The following is a 13,078-nucleotide window of genomic DNA, read 5'->3' as shown; positions in this document are numbered from 1 at the left end:
GAAGGTCTGTGTTATGTGATTATCTGTGTTGGTTGAAGATGTGTGTTATATGAAGATCTGTATTATGTGAATATTTGTGCTATGTGAAAATTTGTGTGCCAAACTGGCTAATTATATGAGAATTAGTTCATAGGTATCTGAACTTTTCTCATAACCTTAAAATTTTAAAGTTTTTAAATTTAGATAGACATACTTTTTTCTACATAGTCAATGCCCTTTTCAACACATTTTCTCAATCTATTCCCATTAAAGCTCTTAGCATAAAAGTACCTAGGCTGCTCTGGTACCATTTACTCACAGCATTGATAACATCCCTTGTCACTGGAGTTTTGCATTGACGCCTTGTCACTGGCAATTGACTACGGTAATTGATAGACTTGACTTTTGCACCTTGACTACAGTAATTGCTAGACATGACTGTTGCACCTAGACTACAGTAATTGTTAGACATGCCTGTTGCACCTTGACTACAGTAATTGCTAGACTTGACTGTTGCACCTTGACTACAGTCATTGCTAGACTTGACTGTTGCACCTTGACTACAGTAATTGCTAGACTTGACTGTTGCACCTTGACCACAGTAATTGCTAGACATGCCTGTTACACCTTGACTACAGTAATTGCTAGACATGACTGTTGCACCTTGACTACAGTAATTGCTAGACTTGACTGTTGCACCTTGACTACAGTAATTGCTAGACATGACTGTTGCACCTTGACTACAGTAATTGCTAGACATGACTGTTGCACCTTGACTACAGTAATTGCTAGACTTGACTGTTGCACCTTGACTACAGTAATTGCTAGACATGACTGTTGCACCTTGACTACAGTAATTGCTAGACATGACTGTTGCACCTTGACTACAGTAATTGCTAGACTTGACTGTTGCACCTTGACTACAGTAATTGCTAGACATGACTGTTGCACCTTGACTACAGTAATTGCTAGACATGACTGTTGCACCTTGACTACAGTAATTGCTAGACATGACTGTTGCACCTTGACTACAGTAATTGCTAGACATGACTGTTGCACATTGACTACAGTAATTGCTAGACTTGACTGTTGCACCTTGACTACAGTAATTGCTAGACATGACTGTTGCACCTTGACTACAGTAATTGCTAGACATGACTGTTGCACCTTGACTACAGTAATTGCTAGACTTGACTGTTGCACCTTGACTACAGTAATTGCTAGACATGACTGTTGCACCTTGACTACAGTAATTGCTAGACTAGACTGTTGCACCTTGACTACAGTAATTGCTAGACATGACTGTTGCACATTGACTACAGTAATTGCTAGACATGACTGTTGCACCTTGACTACAGTAATTGCTAGACATGACTGTTGCACCTTGACTACAGTAATTGCTAGACTTGACTGTTGCACCTTGACTACAGTAATTGCTAGACATGACTGTTGCACCTTGACTACAGTAATTGTTAGACATGACTGTTGCACCTTGACTGCAGTAATTGCTAGACTTGACTGTTGCACATTGACTACAGTAATTGCTAGACATGACTGTTGCACCTTGACTACAGTAATTGCTAGACTTGACTGTTGCACCTTGACTACAGTAATTGTTAGACATGACTGTTGCACCTTGACTACAGTAATTGCTAGACTTGACTGTTGCACATTGACTACAGTAATTGCTAGACATGACTGTTGCACCTTGACCACAGTAATTGCTAGATATGGCTGTTGCACCTTGATGACAGTAATTGCTAGACTTGACTGTTGCACCTTGACTACAGTAATTGTTAGACATGACTGTTGCACCTTGACTACAATAATTACTAGACTTGACTGTTGCACCTTGACCAAGGTAATGGTTAGACATGACTGTTGCACCTTGACTACAGTAATTGCTAGACTTGACTGTTGCACATTGACTACAGTAATTGCTAGACATGACTGTTGCACCTTGACCACAGTAATTGCTAGATATGGCTGTTGCACCTTGACTACAGTAATTGCTAGACATGACTGTTGCACCTTGACTACAGTAATTGTTAGACATGACTGTTGCACCTTGACTACAGTAATTGCTAGACATGACTGTTGCACCTTGACTACAGTAATTGTTAGACATGCCTGTTGCACCTTGACTACAATAATTACTAGACTTGACTGTTGCACCTTGACCACAGTAATTGCTAGATATGGCTGTTGCACCTTGACTGCAGTAATTGCTAGACTTGACTGTTGCACATTGACTACAGTAATTGCTAGACATGACTGTTGCACCTTGACTACAGTAATTGCTAGACTTGACTGTTGCACCTTGACTACAGTAATTGTTAGACATGACTGTTGCACCTTGACTACAGTAATTGCTAGACTTGACTGTTGCACATTGACTACAGTAATTGCTAGACATGACTGTTGCACCTTGACCACAGTAATTGCTAGATATGGCTGTTGCACCTTGATGACAGTAATTGCTAGACTTGACTGTTGCACCTTGACTACAGTAATTGTTAGACATGACTGTTGCACATTGACTACAGTAATTGCTAGACATGACTGTTGCACCTTGACTACAGTAATTGCTAGACATGACTGTTGCACTTTGACTACAGTAATTGTTAGACATGACTGTTGCATCTTGACTACAGTAATTGCTAGACATGACTGTTACACCTTGACTACAGTAATTGCTAGACATGACTGTTGCACTTTGACCACAGTAATTGTTAGACATGACTGTTGCATCTTGACTACAGTAATTGCTAGACATGACTGTTACACCTTGACTACAGTAATTGCTAGACATGACTGTTGCACTTTGACCACAGTAATTGCTAGACATGACTGTTGCACCTTGAATACAGTAATTGTTAGACATGACTGTTGCACCTTGACTACAGTAATTGCTAGACTTGACTGTTGCACCTTGACTACAGTAATTGCTAGACTTGACTGTTGCACCTTGACTACAGTAATTACTAGACATGACTGTTGCACCTTGACTACTAGTAGAGCAGGAACATAAACTTATCTTTCAGCTTTTTTCTTCAGAGGGTGGGCTTCTCAAACAAAAGTGTTTCATAGTCAGAAATTTATGCTGAGTTCAATTGTAATGTCTCTTCATATAGGCTATGTGTTTGTACATTTCTGAGCTAGAGCGCACTTTTGAAATGGGAGGGGCAACTCCAAGTTTGCTTGGAAAACCTTACGTAACAGACAAAGAAAACTATCTTCCAATCTCGAAAATTAATAAATTCTTTTATTTGAGATTCGGTGAGTCAACTCTCAGCATTTTTCAAGCCATGCCAAGGATGCAGCAAAACTGCTATTTTACTGTCTTGATCAGTCTGTGAATGAAGCCCTAGTCAGAGTGACTAAACTTCGATATGAGGCAGCCAAACAGTATTCAAACAGATACTTGATATTGAAAGAAGAGAGCATTCAATGTGAAATTGCTCAAAAAGTGCTAAACATTGAGAACTTCGATGAAAGTTCAGACTTGTTATGTCATTATGCCTGCTATAAAAAGTATTGTAACAAACTTGTTATGGAAAGAGCTGAGAAAAGACATGAGAAGAGACAGAAAGAATGTGATACAGCAGAAGAGGCGGTACTAGATATTTATTACTTTACAAATTCAAGATGATTACTTCATGATGATGGTACTTTGGTGGGAGAAAAAGAAAACATTTTCATTTTTGTTTGCACATTTTGTGAGCAGCAAAACTAACTCTTTGCAGTTTACATGACGTGTTGTAGCCTACAATGTGGACATAAATGTGTAGATAAATTACATGTATGATCCTTCCGTGGTTTTTTGCATATGACCACACAAACTATGCTAGATATGGCACGCTGTACTATGCAGAGAAAACTAATCTGAAAGTATCGCAGAGCAAGGTGTATGAGGCTCTTATGAAGAAAGGGTATTTTACTTATCAATCAGTAATCACCACATCACTGTCCATTCAGCTCTATCGCTTGTGATCAATCTATTGAGCAAACAGTTAAAAGAGACTCAAAGTCTCACGGTGGAATCATAGGGTTTACCAGGAAGTCATCGACCTCTCAACGCTGGACTCTATCTCACCCGGAATGAACAGCTGTACATACAGACATGAAGAAAATGCTAGTGCTTGGTGATTCGGATGCAGCAAGTTATGAGATGCTTGAAAAGGCATGGAAGGCTGATGAGGAAATGAGGGAACTCATGAAAGACTCTTAACAGCAAGAATAAATCCGTTTGCGTTTCAAACCACCAAGCTAGTACATATTACCAGTGGTGCAGAAGCCTCCATTAAAGTGAAGCAGGATCTTGAAATGGCAAATGTGATAGGAGAGAAACAGCTTTCAGAATTTGTCCAGAAGAGGTAAAGCACCCAAAAGATTGATTTCAATGCATCCATCAAGTCAAACCAGCTCAAAACCTTCACCACATTACCATCAGCTAAGAAGAAATCAAAAGAAAAAGTCCTAGAGTGTTTGCACAGACTGTTTGAGAATTTGTTAGTGCTCCGCCAACAGCGTAACTTGGATTTGAGAAAAGTGCTATTATTCTCTCTTGGCAACATCAGCTGGTCCCTGGCTAACTCTGATATCTTATCTACGCGCATGTGATCACATATCGCAAAGATAATCGAAGACAAACCTAGCTCAAAAGTTCTAGTCAAGTGCCAGGACACAGATGTTTTTATAAGCTGTCAATCTCTAGTGGATGAGCTGCCATCACAGAAACTCATTTACTGCTGTGGTAAGGAGCAGTTGAGATATAGAACCATAGGTGTCTCTCTACCGTCCTCACACCCGAACAATGCAAAGCACTGCTCGGCCTCCATGCTCTAAGTGGATGCGACAGTGTAAACACATTCTATTCCAAAGGGAAGATAACTTTTTTCAAGCTGCTAAAGAACAATCCTGAATTCTGTAACACTCTGAAATCATTGGAAACAGATTTTTAAGTTGGTGCGATAAGAGAATCTATTGAGACATTCATATGCAGATTATATGGTGAAGAGACCAATTCCATCAATGAAGCACGGTATAAGATCTTCTGCTCACCGTCTCACACATCACAATCAAACCTACCACCCACACTAGTTAAGTTAAATCTCCCTTTATGTAGGGCTGCCTATCAGGCCGCGATATGGAGAAAAGCTAAGCAAATCATCATCAATGCCCGATCTTCCCAGCAACATGGATGGTTTATGGAAGGTGGAGAGCTTAAAGCTAGATGGATGACACAACAACCAGCACCTCCTGATGTGCTCATGGACATGTTTTGTCGATGCAAAACTGGGTCCCAGTCTCGTCGCTGTCAGTGCAACAATACAGATCTCAAGTGTACGGACATGTGCAGATGCAGCTGCTGTAGCAATAAAAATAAAAAGGATGGAGATGAAAGTAATGATGCAGAAGACTCAGATGATTGTAAATTAGAAGGTTAGTATTCGAGTGGTATTGTAACCAGAGGTGTGTTTCATGTTTGATTTGAATACATATGTGTCATGTCGTATAAAAGACTGACTACTTGCAATTTCACTTGCATAATAAAGTATACGGTTTAACATAATAAGCATTAATGATGAATATATGTATACTAAAATATTATATATACATGGTTTGAGTCTTTAAAAATACTTTTCATTTTGTTTTGCAGATCTGTAATGATATAGGAGTTGCGGAATAACAAGGACAAACTGTAAAGCTGTCAATATATCAACCAAACTGGAAATACACAATATTATATAATACAATTCTAATATTATTTTAATATTTGAATAATAAATATTTTAGTGTTATCAGAATTGATTCCAGCTTAGGTTATTGCTAATTATTTAGTATTTATATGCCATTTTCATTATTACATTGTTGGTAAAAGCACATAAACATTACAGACATTTAATTAAAATAATATATTAACTATTTTGCTCAAAGTGAACAATCTGAGAGGTGTAGAAACCAGATATTTAAAATCAGCTCGAAATTCTGATCTAGATGACTCTTATCGCATAGCCCACCTTCAAAAGAGATAAATCACTTTTTGACAGCTTTTTGATGCTTTCCTGCTCTGCTATACAGTAACTGCTAGACATGACTGTTGCGCCTTGACCACAGTAATTGCTAGATATGACTGTTACATCTTGACTACAGTAATTGCTAGACATGCCTGTTGCATCTTGACTACAGTAATTGCTAGACATGACTGTTGTACCTTGACTACAGTAATTGCTAGACATGACTGTTGTACCTTGACTACAGTAATTGCTAGACTTGACTTGCACCTTGACTACAGTAATTGCTAGACTTGACTGTTGCACCTTGACTACAGTAATTGCTAGACATGACTGTTGCACCTTGATGACAGTAATTGCTAGACATGACTGTTGCACCTTGACTACAGTAATTGCTAAACTGGACTGTTGCACCTTGACCACAGTCATTGCTAGACTTGACTGTTGCACATTGACTACAGTAATTGCTAGACATGACTGTTGCACCTTGACTACAGTAATTGCTAGACTTGACTGTTGCACCTTAACTACAGTAATTGTTAGACATGACTGTTGCACCTTGACTACAGTAATTGCTAGACATGACTGCTGCACCTTTACCACAGTAATTGCTAGACTTGACTGTTGCACCTTGACTACAGTAATTGCTAAACTTGACTGTTGCACCTTGACCACAGTCATTGCTAGACTTGACTGTTGCACATTGACTACAGTAATTGCTAGACATGCCTGTTGCACCTTGACTACAGTAATTGCTAGACATGACTGTTGCATCTTGACTACAGTAATTGCTAGACATGACTGTTGCACCTTGACTACAGTAATTGCTAGACATGACTGTTGCACCTTGACTACAGTAATTGCTAGACATGACTGTTGCACCTTTACCACAGTAATTGCTAGACTTGACTGTTGCACATTGACTACAGTAATTGCTACACTTGACTGGTTCACCTTGACGACAGTACTTGCTAGACATGACTGTTGCACATTGACTACAGTAATTGCTAGACATGCCTGTTGCACCTTGACTACAGTAATTGCTAGACATGACTGTTGCACCTTGACTACAGTAATTGTTAGACATGCCTGTTGCACCTTGACTACAGTAATTGCTAGACATGACTGTTGCACCTTGACTACAGTAATTGCTAGACATGCCTGTTGCACCTTGACTACAGTAATTGCTAGACTTGACTGTTTCACCTTGACTACAGTAATTGTTAGATATGACTGTTGTACCTTGACTTTTGAGATCTATAGTTATTGGCCCATACATATCTCAAAACACTGTAAGCGTAACTTTCTGGGTTCTTTTCTGGGTTTTAAACATTCCTTTACCAGCGTTGTCATATGCTTCCAATCAAGTGACTGCCTTTTGAGAAAAATGGTGAAATACTTATGAACAACGGAACGATGACTTTATTAGATGTGTTTAATTATTTCGATTTCATGAATTTTCTTTAATTGCTGGTAGCGCTCGATTGACCACGATAATCATGGTATACAGTAAAACTACCTCATCATACTGTACTAAGTATGATCAGGTATTTATATGCATAAAATTGTATACTCTGCAATAATAGAGTACTTTAAATTGGAGCAGACTCGAGTGAACAGCATAAGAATTGGGACAAAGTTCTGAATCCTAGTTGACTGAACCTCATATGTGAGACGTATTCTCTGTAAGTTAAGGTATACCAAGTGTACAATCAGTGTACAGCTTCGAAAGGTCTTTGTATCACATATGCTAGATTGTTGGAGGTGTGTGTCTCACATATGTCAGATTTTTGGTGGCATGTGTGTCACATATGTTAGATTGTTGGAGGTCTATGTATCACATATGTCAGATTGTTGGAGGTCTGTGTGTCACATATGTCAAATTGTTGGAGGTCTATGTATCACGTATGTTAGCTTGTTGGAGGTCTGTGTATCACATGTGTTAGATTTTTGTAGGTCTGTTTATCATATGTGTTAGATTGTTGGAGGTCTGTGTACCACGTATGTTAGATTGTTGGAGGTCTGTGTACCACGTATGTTAGATTGTTGGAGGTTTGTTTGTCACACATGCTAGATTGTTGGACATTTAGGTAGATGCGCGTCAAGCTCTTTTGGCACTTGACAACACACAACTAATGGATTTCACCATCAAGGTGGCCATCAGCAACCCTCCTCCAAGGAAATCCACAGCACAATCTGACAGCCATTTTGTACCTTCACTTGGAGGTGCTAGAAAAGAGCTTACCCTTAGGTATGTACAGCTTTTACTGCTCAATAGCATAGTACAAAAGTTGCTTCTATAAAATATACCTCCTATAACATAAATTCCGGATAACGTTAAAAATGAATGTAAAGTTTTTACTTCGTAAAAATTTCCATATAACATAAAGTGTCAAGTTGGGCGAGTTCTTAAATTCGATTTTAATGTTAGTTTACCTCACCACACCAGAAGAAAAAGTGACGTGCGTATAGCGTTATATCTATTATATACATGTATACAACTTTCGCGACATTGTAGTTTGTCATAATAGATCGTCAGATGTGTCGACAAAATAGAGAATTGGATATGATGGGACATTACAATGGACAATCAGTGCATTACATTGTGAATGAAATTGACTATGTCATCATAGTATTATATATAGCAGGTTATTTGTGGAATAATTACAGATTACTTTCACTTGCCTAATGTATAATTCCAGGATAATACTTTCGCTATAACTGCTCTCTATACATATATATACTTGGGATGTCTTTTACCAATTCAATGTAAACTCAGTTCTGGAATAAAGAACATTACAGTGAGAACACAACAGGATAGTTGAGCAATCGTTCATAAATACAAAGGTGAACGATCGGTGCAGGTGTTACAGCACCTGTCGACCAATCTGAATGTCACGAGTTTGAGTATAGTCAAGAGTTCTCTTTTATCCTAATTTTGACACCTGGGTACAGGTAAACAACGAACGGATAGAACCACTTTTTATAGTAAAAAGAATTTGTTGTTTTGCCTTATTGTAGGGTATAAAATATTTGTTATTAGTTTTACTTTGCAGAATAGATTTTGCTGTTTAGAAAAAATAGATCATTGTAAATGAACGTCGAGGGTGTGTGCTCTCCATTAACTTATTGTAAAATTACCCCAATCATGGTCTATAAAACCTGTGAGATTGATCATAAAAAGGAGAAAAGTTGTCAATGCAAACCAATAATACTGGAGTTGCCATACAGCCGATAAATTAAAAGAGCTACGTCAAGTTTTTCCTTTTTGCATAGTCAAAGGAATGAGTTTGGAAATATCTTGGAATGGATTAGGCAAGTTACATGTATTTTACTGTTCTTATAATTTAAATTCCTTATAACGTAAATGCTCCTTGAACGAATTATTTACGATATGGGAGCCTCTACTGTATATCTATATATATAGAAAAATAAACGTATTTTACTAAAATGAATTCGCGCTACCATTGCAGTGTGAGTTCATTTTTATAAAATAGATTTTACTTTTTCCATTAATGACATCATACCTAGTATATTCAGTTTTCTTTTCAGTGTTTGACTGTGCAAAAACATGCTGAATTAGATGTATATATTTGTTATTATACATGTTGAATTAGATGTATATATTTGTTATTATACATGTAGTATAAATGAAGCGTATTTTACTAACATGTTTATGCTAAACTTACGGCTATCACCTACTGTAGTTCATATCTCTCTACTGACTCACCTCTATCATCTGCTGTAGTTCATATCTCTCTCTACTGACTCACCTCTATCACCTGCTGTAGTTCATATCTCTCTCTACTGACTCACCTCTATCACCTGCTGTAGTTCATATCTCTCTCTACTGACTCATCTCTATCACCTGCTGTAGTTCATATCCCTCTCTACTGACTCACCTCTATCACCTGCTGTAGTTCATATCTCTCTCTACTGACTCACTTCTATCACCTGCTGTAGTTCATATCTCTCTCTACTAACTCACCTCTATTAGGCGCTGTAGTTGTTGTCTATACTTGCCGTAATCACACATTGTAACTTTCATCACGATCAGTTGTCACACATCATTGTCTCCTATATCATATATTTTTTCCAGTGCTCCTCGAGGCAGAGCCCGCACTCAGCTCGATCTCATGCCAAGAGTTATCCGCAAGACACCATCAGTTCCTGCGGCTACAGCGAGTACCATTCAACGCACTCAAACGATCTCTGCTCCCAGTTCTGAGTTAAGTGACGCAAAATCTACCAAAACTTCTGCTGATCGAAAGCTGAGCAATGCTGACTTCAGGCAAATGCTGCTCTCACCTAAATAAATTAAGCTAATAACAGATCAAGGCGAAGACAACTGCTTATTTGATCCATTCGGGGTTATCTGACTAGTTCTGTTGGTCCAATGTACAACTATACATTTTAGATTATTCGTTACTCCGGTTCCTGCCTCTGCTCTGTTAGGCAGCTATTATTGTACATTGTTTTTAAGAGATTTGGCAGCTCTGCACTATTGACACTAACATGACCTTACTGCTATGACCTTACCGTCAGATATTTGTTATTCTCTACATCATCTGGTCCTCTCTCTCTCATCTATAAGTGCTTCGCCACCTTTCTCTTTGCAGGCAGTAATTTAATAACATTCATGTTTTAACCCTCTCACAGTCTTTCAACTGTAAGAATGTCAGCATGCTGCCTCGCTACATTACCGCACAAAGGTCATTTAGCCGCTGCCATATAGCCTTAGCTACTTATTCTTCCAGCTTTTGACTCACTGGTATTTGCAGACTAGATCCGCTGTTTCACAAACACAAACTCCATTCAGAGATCAGGCTTATTACTGGCCTATTCTATTTGCACTCTGTGGTACTTTGTAAATTGTATCCCTTTTGTATGTTACTCTGTGTTTGTGTATAAATATAGCAAAACATAATATAGCAAAACATAATATAGCAAAACATAATATAGCAAAACATAATATAGCAAAACATAATATAGCAAAACATAACCCCTGTGCAAGCGCTGCAGCCATTATTCTGGTATTGACTTGCTAGCGGTCTCTGTCCAAGGTATGTGTCATGGTGAAACTTACTACAGTTAGTAGGTTTTTGTCCAAGGTATGTGTCATGGGGGAAACTTACTACAGTTACTAGGTCTCTGTCCAAGGTATGTGTCATGGTGAAACTTACTACAGTTACTAGGTCTCTGTCTTAGGTACATGTCATGGGGGAAACTTACTACAGTTACTAGGTCTCTGTCCAAGGTATGTGTCATGGTGAAACTTACTACAGTTACTAGGTCTCTGTCTTAGGTACATGTCATGGTGAAACTTACTACAGTTATAATATCAAACTCTACCTATGAATACCAAATGTATATCATAAGCTATAACATAGTACTCTACCTATGATTACTAGTATGTATATCATCTAAGCTATAACATGATACTCTATCTATGATTACTAGTATGTATATCATCTAAGTTATAACATGATACTCTACCTATGATTACTAGTATGTATATCATCTAAGCTATAACATGATACTCTACCTATGATTACTAGTATGTATATCATCTAAGCTATAACATGATACTCTATCTATGATTACTAGTATGTATATCATCTAAGCTATAACATGATACTCTACCTATGATTACTAGTATGTATATCATCTAAGCTATAACATGATACTCTACCTGTGATTACTAGTATGTATATCATCTAAGCTATAACATGATACTCTATCTATGATTACTAGTATGTATATCATCTAAGTTATAACATGATACTCTACCTATGATTACTAGTATGTATATCATCTAAGCTATAACATGATACTCTACCTATGATTACTAGTATGTATATCATCTAAGCTATAACATGATACTCTATCTATGATTACTAGTATGTATATCATCTAAGCTATAACATGATACTCTACCTATGATTACTAGTATGTATATCATCTAAGCTATAACATGATACTCTACCTGTGATTACTAGTATGTATATCATCTAAGCTATAACATGATACTCTATCTATGATTACTAGTATGTATATCATCTAAGTTATAACATGATACTCTACCTATGATTACTAGTATGTATATCATCTAAGCTATAACATGATACTCTACCTTTGATTACATGTATGTATATCATCTAAGCTACAACATGATACTCTACCTATGATTACTAGTATGTATATCATCTAAGCTATAACATGATACTCTATCTATGATTACTAGTATGTATATCATCTAAGCTATAACATGATACTCTACCTATGATTACTAGTATGTATATCATCTAAGCTATAACATGATACTCTACCTGTGATTACTAGTATGTATATCATCTAAGCTATAACATGATACTCTATCTATGATTACTAGTATGTATATCATCTAAGTTATAACATGATACTCTACCTATGATTACTAGTATGTATATCATCTAAGCTATAACATGATACTCTACCTATGATTACTAGTATGTATATCATCTAAGCTATAACATGATACTCTACCTATGATTACTAGTATGTATATCATCTAAGCTATAACATGATACTCTATCTATGATTACTAGTATGTATATCATCTAAGTTATAACATGATACTCTACCTATGATTACTAGTATGTATATCATCTAAGCTATAACATGATACTCTATCTATGATTACTAGTATGTATATCATCTAAGCTATAACACGATACTTTACCTATGATTACTAGTATGTATATCATCTAAGCTATAACACAATACTTTACCTATGATTACTAGTATGTATATCATCTAAGATATAACATGATACTTTACCTATGATTACTAGTATGTATATCATCTAAGATATAACATGATACTCTACCTATGATTACTAGTATGCATATCATATAAGTTATAACATGATACTTTACCTGTGATTACTAGTATGTATATCATCTAAGTTATGACATGATACTCTACCTATGATTACTAGTATGTATATCATCTAAGCTATAACATGATACTCTATCTATGATTACTAGTATTTATATCATCTAAGTTATAACATGATACTCTACCTATGATTACTAGTATGT

General features: G+C 36.9%; 2 protein-coding genes across 2 annotated transcripts in view; one reads left to right on the top strand and one right to left on the bottom strand.

The window, feature by feature from the left end:
• LOC137396269 (squamous cell carcinoma antigen recognized by T-cells 3-like) overlaps window positions 1-10,921 on the top strand; it is a 41,691-nt gene extending 30,770 nt beyond the window's left edge. Inside the window, exons 20-21 of the mRNA XM_068082463.1 lie at window positions 8,087-8,247; window positions 10,096-10,921. Coding sequence (XP_067938564.1) covers window positions 8,087-8,247; window positions 10,096-10,312 — 378 coding nt within the window. The 3' untranslated portion in view covers window positions 10,313-10,921. The remainder of the gene's footprint in view (window positions 1-8,086; window positions 8,248-10,095) is intronic.
• Window positions 233-2,971, bottom strand: LOC137396685 (platelet binding protein GspB-like). Its single transcript, XM_068083001.1, has 2 exons — window positions 1,314-2,971; window positions 233-1,223 (listed from the first exon to the last, which is right to left on the bottom strand). The coding sequence occupies exons 1-2, from the start codon at window positions 2,969-2,971 to the stop codon at window positions 233-235; spliced, it is 2,649 nt and encodes an 882-aa protein (XP_067939102.1).
• Window positions 10,922-13,078: the final 2,157 nt, after the last annotated feature.

This window comes from Watersipora subatra, chromosome 5 (genome assembly GCF_963576615.1).
Source record: "Watersipora subatra chromosome 5, tzWatSuba1.1, whole genome shotgun sequence".
Classification (NCBI taxonomy): domain Eukaryota; kingdom Metazoa; phylum Bryozoa; class Gymnolaemata; order Cheilostomatida; family Watersiporidae; genus Watersipora; species Watersipora subatra.
This window is presented reverse-complemented; position numbering and strand designations above follow the sequence as displayed.

Bases quoted from the DNA above. Each gene is read 5' to 3' on its own strand.
- LOC137396685 (XM_068083001.1), bottom strand. From the start codon at position 2,971: ATGTCTAGTAATTACTGTAGTCAAGGTGCAACAGTCAAGTCTAGCAAT. The intron at 1,224-1,313 runs GTCTAGCAATTA...CAATTACTGTAG, and splicing joins AGTCAAGGTGCAACAGTCAT to TCAAGGTGCAACAGTCATGT.